The sequence below is a fragment of the Microtus oregoni genome, unplaced genomic scaffold (assembly GCF_018167655.1).
Source record: "Microtus oregoni isolate MIOR12 unplaced genomic scaffold, Mior012 000034F_ref0000314, whole genome shotgun sequence".
Classification (NCBI taxonomy): domain Eukaryota; kingdom Metazoa; phylum Chordata; class Mammalia; order Rodentia; family Cricetidae; genus Microtus; species Microtus oregoni.
In genome coordinates, this window is record NW_024543093.1 from 6,805,812 (window position 1) to 6,812,376 (window position 6,565).

General features: G+C 48.9%; 1 protein-coding gene across 1 annotated transcript; it reads left to right on the forward strand.

Moving 5' to 3' along the window:
• The first annotated feature begins 2,662 nt into the window (after positions 1-2,662).
• On the forward strand, positions 2,663-3,158 carry LOC121432454 (60S ribosomal protein L26-like). The gene has a single exon (XM_041630446.1). The coding sequence runs from the start codon at positions 2,691-2,693 to the stop codon at positions 3,126-3,128; it is 438 nt and encodes a 145-aa protein (XP_041486380.1). The 5' UTR covers positions 2,663-2,690; the 3' UTR covers positions 3,129-3,158.
• Positions 3,159-6,565: the final 3,407 nt, after the last annotated feature.

Consider the following 6,565-nt stretch of genomic DNA (forward strand, 5'->3'; position numbering starts at 1 on the left):
TGTAGGGTCTGTGAGAGGGCCCAGAGACAAATCAAATGTGCTCTCTGCACACACCTGACACTTGCGTTCCATCTTCAGGACCACATGGTGGAAGGAGAGAACTGACTCCTAAAATGACCTCTACATATGTTGTACTACATGTGTGCATACATGTACATATACACACACAGCTACTACTACTACTACTAATAGCTATGTTAGTATTCAAGCATCTGTACTGGCCTGAGCTTGGGTATGAACCCTGAGCAGCAGTGACTAAGAGCACCTCCAGTGCACATTCACTACGTTCCCCTTTAAGGGGACCCTGCCCCCTCCCATCTCTCCCTCTTTCTCTCTGTCTCTGTCTGTCTGTCTCTCTCTCTTCTGCCACTCCTGTCCCCAGAGGCTGGTCTTCTCTCTCCCCCCCTCCACTTGAACGCTGTTGCATGGCGTCTTTCTCTCACATGCTGCTTTTTAAAATTACAACAAGTAATAATAACAAAATAATTTTTAAAAACATTTATTTATTCATGTATAAGAATGCCCTATTTGTGTGTATGCCTGCAGGACCGAAGAGGGTATCCCATCCCATTACGGATGAATGTGACCCTCTATATGGTTATTGAGAATTGAACTTAGGACCTCTGGAAGGGTAGCCAGTGCTCCTAACTGCTGAGTCATCTCTCCAACTTCCTAAAATAAATTTTTAAATGACCTTGCAAAATCAGAGGTAGGGAGAGGGTGTTCATTTGATAATTCTTATAGCTAATTATAATAACAATCATATCTTTTAAATTTACTACTTGAGACACGTATTGTGACTCACGCCTTTAATCCTAGCGCTTGAAAGGCAGAGACAGGCCATCCTCTGTGAATTCCAGGCCAGCCTGGTTTACAGAGTAAGTTCCAGGATAGTCAAGGCTGCATAGAAAGAACCTGTCTCACAAAAAATGTTAACTATTGAGAAAGGGTCAGGATGTACCTCAGTGGAGGGCACGCTAAGCAAACTTGTAGCCCTGACCTCAATCCTCAGCATAGATTGGGCATAGTGGCACATGGCTGTAGTCCTAAAACTCAGAAGGTAGAGACAGGAGGATCAGAAGTTTAAGGTCATCTTTGACTAAACTGAGAACTCAAGGCCAGTCTGGGTTACATGAGAACCTGTCTCAAAAAAGAAAAAAAAAGAATTAATTACAAAGTACTTTTTGTTGTTGTTTTATTTTTTTTAGTTTTATTTTATTTTATTTTGAGATGGGGCTTCTCTATGTAGCCCTGGCTTTCCTGGAACTCCACTGTAGACCAGGCTGGCCTCGAACTCACAGAGATCTGTCTGCCTCTGCCTCCCGAGTGCTGGCATTAAAGGCGTGCACCAGCACACCGGGCATGATGTACTTCTTGTGCAGCTTTGATCCTGTGAAGAGGAACCGAGAAATCGTACAAGTTAGGGCTAGTAAAGCCATGTCATTTGATGCTTGCCACCTGCTTCTCCGGTCCAAACTGCAGAAAACCTTCAACTCAGAGACCACCAACCAGTGACTGGTGAATTCTTTTTATCCTCCTAGTGCCCCGGCTGGCTTGTGAAAGCACTGCCAAGCTGCAGCTCAGAACTTGGGCTCGTCACCGTAGTCCCAGGCTTCCTAAACTCTGCGGCAGTGCCTGGAAGTCATTTAACATCTCCTGTCACCCAGAGAGGGTGGAAGTGCTAGGTCCCAGAATTCAGCGTGCGGCCTTATTTAGAAATAAGATCTCAGCTCAAGTGATGCCTCTTCTCCAATAGCACCTGTGTCCTAAGAAGGGAAATTTGCCATTCTTCTTTTTCATTTTCGGTTTGGTTTAAAAGCTGTTACAAGTAAGGCCTTTGAAAAACCGGTTTTTTATGTTATGTGTGAATATGATGATGATGGTGTGTGTGTGCACACATATGTGTACGGGCATGTGTGTGTGTTTGAGAGAGAGAGAGAGGGGAGGGTCTTTGGATGATGATGTTATGTGTGTGTGTGTGTGCACACATATGCGTACGGGCATGTGTGTGTGTTTGAAAGAGAGAGAGAGGGGAGGGTCTTTGGATGATGATGGTGTGTGTGTGTGCACACATATGCATACGGGCATGTGTGTGTGTTTGAGAGAGAGGGGAGGGTCTTTGGATGATGATGTTATGTGTGTATGTGCACACATATGTGTACGGGCATGTGTGTGTGTTTGAGAGAAAGAGAGGGGAGGGTCTTTGGATGATGATGGTGTGTGTGTATGCACACATATGCATACGGGCATGTGTGTGTGTCTGAGAGAGAGAGAGGGGAGGGTCTTTGGATGATGATGGTGTGTGTGTGTGTGCACACATATGTGTACGGGCATGTGTGTGTGTTTGAGAGAGAGGGGAGGGTCTTTGGATGATGATGGTGTGTGTGTGTGCACACATATGCGTATGTGCATGTGTGTTGTGTGTGTGAAAGAGAGAGAGAGAGGGTCTTTGGAGCTAGGCTGGTGGCCAGCATTCCCAGTGATCCCCCTGTTTCCACCCACCACAGTGCTGAATGTACAAGGGCTTGTAGTCACCCCTGACTTCTTATGCTTGTGCTGGGATAAGAACCTGGGTCCTTAGCTTCCAGCAAATGCTTTTATCCCCCGTTCAAAGACATTGGTTTCATCTTAAGAAATTTAGACACAGACCTCTTTCCTCTTGCGGCCATCGCTGGATCGCAGCCGCCAAAATGAAGTTCAATCCCTTTGTGACTTCTGACCGGAGCAAGAACCGCAAACGGCATTTCAATGCACCTTCTCACATTCGGAGGAAGATCATGTCTTCCCCACTTTCCAAAGAGCTGAGACAGAAGTACAATGTTCGCTCAATGCCCATTCGAAAGGATGACGAAGTTCAGGTTGTCCGGGGACACTACAAAGGCCAGCAGATTGGCAAAGTGGTCCAAGTGTACAGGAAGAAATACGTCATCTACATTGAACGGGTGCAGCGGGAAAAGGCTAATGACACAACTGTCCACGTGGGCATCCACCCCAGCAAGGTGGTTATCACCAGGCTAAAGCTGGACAAAGACCGAAAGAAGATCCTGGAAAGGAAAGCCAAGTCTCGACAAGTAGGAAAGGAGAAGGGCAAATACAAGGAAGAAACGATTGAGAAGATGCAGGAGTAGGGGCGTCTCATACAGTTTTCATTAAAAAGACTGCTTGAGTAAAAAAAAAAAAAAGAAAAGAAATTTAGACACAGAGGCAAGTATGCATAGAAAGAGGAAGACACAGGAAGATGGCTACCCACAAGACAAGGACAGAGGCTTGGGCGAGGTTCAGTCTCTGAGCCCCACCCACACCTTGATCTTGGCTTTTAGCATCTCGAATGCCAAGATGATCAATTTCCAGGTGAGCCACCCTGTTAAGTGTTCCCCTTTTTTTACAACAGTCCCGGGAAGTGAAGAAGACATTGATGGATGGTGTAGTCACCTTAAACAAGCAGTTGTTATCGGGTGTGCTGCCTTGTGAGACAGTCTCATGTATCCTAGGCCGGACTGACGATAAACATGATCTTGGGCTTCTGATCCTACAGCCTCCAAATCTAGCATCACAGGCATACCCTCTTTTATGTGGCTCTGGAACTTGGGGCTAAGCAATGAGGACACCAGCATCTAGCCACTTCCTACAAGTGTGGACACCAGAGAAGCCGCGGTGAGAACGGGGCCTCTTGACTCACAGCCCAGTGCTCAGTGCCAATGTGGATCGATACCTCCTTACTGATAGCTCCGGGGTGGTAATGATTCTTAACGTGATGGAATCTAGAATCACCCAGAAGATAAACCTGTGGGCACATCTGTGAAGGAATTTGTGGATTGAGCTAATTCAACTGGAAAGACTCGCCCTAAGTGTGGGTAGCACCCTTCCGTAGGCCAGGGTCCTGGTCTGCATGAAAAGGAGAAAACAGTCAGACAGTGGTGGCATTTGCCTTTTCCAGCACTCGGGAAGCAGAGGCAGGTGGATCTCTGTGAGTTCGAGGCCAGCCTGGTCTACAGAGTGAGTTCCCAGGAGAGCCAGGGCTGTGTTTGTTAGCATCCAGGTACATCTGGCCCCATCTCTTGTGGACCTGGCAGAGTGTGTCACCCCTGCGTGCTTGGCTGGCACCCTGTCCGTTTAAAAGGCGGAACTCTGCCTATTTCTTCCTCTTCTTTCTCTTCTCTCTGCATCTCTCTCTTTCTCCCTCGTCTCTCTCTCTTTCTCTTTCCACGAGGCCGCTCTGTGCTCTCCCCTCTTCCTTCCCTTCCCCCAATGAAACTTCCCACCTGTTTTGGGGGCACTTGCCCCTTCCCACCGGAGTTTGGACCCACCCACAAAGGTCCGATCTCACACGTATCATAACCGCATTGACAGGAAGGAGAAAGCAGCTTGAACACCCGCATCCATCTAGTTCTGCTTCCCGACTGCAGAACAGATTTGAGCAGATTCGTGGATATCTAAGCAGTCTTGGTTGACCCCCTCAGCTCAACACACACACCCTTCCCCATGTCTGTCCTGCAATCTGTCGGTGCCGTTGGAGAAAGACTCCTTCTCTGGCTAGCGTCAGGGTCCCAGCCCTTTCCTTTACCCAGCGTGAGATTCCTGGTGGAAATTCCAGGACTCTGATAGCTGAAGGGAGGGGCACACGAGTCTGCCTTTAGAATAACTTTGGTCCCAGCAGGATGGCCACAGCTTCTTCCTGCTGATCTGCTGGCCTCACAGGAGTTTGTACCCCCACTTGCCCTACTTACATAAGGAATGCTGTGCTTTCCTGGTGGAGTGCTGAGTGATGGCCATGGGGTTCCCTCTCAGAACAATGCTTCACGTCTTGTAGATTCTTCTGCCCTCCACTTCCATCCCAGTGAGTCTATGGCTCTTGAGTGAGTCACTTGGCTCCCCGGCTTCAGTTTTCTCATTGGAAAATGAAGGTTTTATCTGAAAGTGTTTCTGCTCAAGGGCTGCTTCAGGCTCACACTGAGGACTGAAATTCACCATTGAGGTCTGGCTCCCAACCTTCAGCTCCCGAGGGTATTGCCTCAGGAGGCTGGGCAGGAATCCAGGTACTACACCCTAGGACTGGGCTGCCAAGAGCCTGGGCTAGGGCCCAAGGACCAGCATTCCAGGAGACAGAGCCTCTGGCACATCATTGCCTCTCTCCTCCAGGAGACTGATGAGCCTCAGAGGCCCGGAGATGGTTTGAAGACCCGGAACCCTGCCTATGAACACCTCTTCAGGCTGGCTGGTCCCGTGAAGGACAAGTTTTTGCCTCCCCCACCCCACCCCCGCCCTCCTCTGACTTCACATCTGTCAGGCTCTTTATTTCTAGGAAGCAGGATCCTAATTTGGCTGATGGAAGTAGAGAGGGTGTTTATTTGTGGGCTCCGGGTGACTCCTAGAATCTCCAGAGGGACATAGGCTAGATCAGGGGCTACACAGCCAGAACCACATGCAAACCATACAGTGGCCTTGTCCCCTGGAGACCCCACTGCCCAGCTGTGGCTTCTGGGTGTACTGTGATGGCACAGGGAGGAAGTTAGATCTTTCTGCTGAAGGCTGCCACCCTAGAGAGAATTCTCTTCACCTTTTTGCCGTAAAATCCCAGTTCACAATCAGGGCCAGGACCTAGGCGTTGTGTGGGTAGGCCGGGAGAGCGATTCTTGCATTTCAGCTTCTAAAAGCTGAAGAGTCTTTGCTTATAGGAAGACTGGGAGGTGAACAGATACAAATACACAAAATTCTGCTTTACAGAGTCAAAAGAAAGCCTGCCAATAACCCTGTAGCCTCCCGCGACAGCAGAATCTACCTTCCAGAAGCCAGGCCTCCACGCTGCCGCAGGGGGAAGGTGTGAGCGCACAATCCCAGAAGGCTTAAATCCTCGATCAGGTAGGTCTCCTGGAAACCTGGACAAGCTGCACTCAGTACCTGTGGCTCCTCCCACCTCTCCTACGTCAGTACCTGTGGCTCCGCCCAGCACTTCTTGCCCCGTCTCTCTCTTAGCCCCTCCCTCCAGGAGCGGGGCTTCTGCTCCTCACCCCCCTTCCCAGCCTGATCTCTATATAATCCAGTAGTTTTTTGGCTATCCTCTCTTGGCCCCAGCCTCCAGTTTTGGTCAGCTGTTCCTCTTAAAGTTTGGTTTAGTCTTAAAGTTTGGTCATATCCAGCCTGAACTCTTCCCTCTGCCTGCTTTCTTCCTTATATCTATAATAAAAATTTTCTCCATATTTTAGGAGTCGTCGTAAGTGGATTGGATCCGACTCTCTCTGGAACTAGGGCCTGCGCACTCCGGGATGTCGTTATCTTTTACATTTTGTTTATGTGTTTATAAAAGAAGGTAGTGTGCATTTTCAGAGGGTAAGGTGCCAAAGTCAGCCCTCTCCTTCCACTATGTCCGTCCTAAGCGTCAAACTCAGGTCACTTAAGCTTGGCAACAAGCGCCTTTACTCACTGAGCCGTCTCGCCAGGTCCACGTCACTATTCTTAAACATTCTACTCTACTGAGGCCCGGCGTTGGCCACGTGCGCCTTTAATCCCAGCACTCAGGACACAGGAAGGCAGATCTCTGAGTTCAAAGCCAGCCTGAACTACAGAA

What these genes read in the sequence shown, in the direction of transcription:
- LOC121432454 (XM_041630446.1), top strand. Translation starts at nt 2,691, where the DNA reads ATGAAGTTCAATCCCTTTGTGACTTCTGACCGGAGCAAGAACCGCAAA.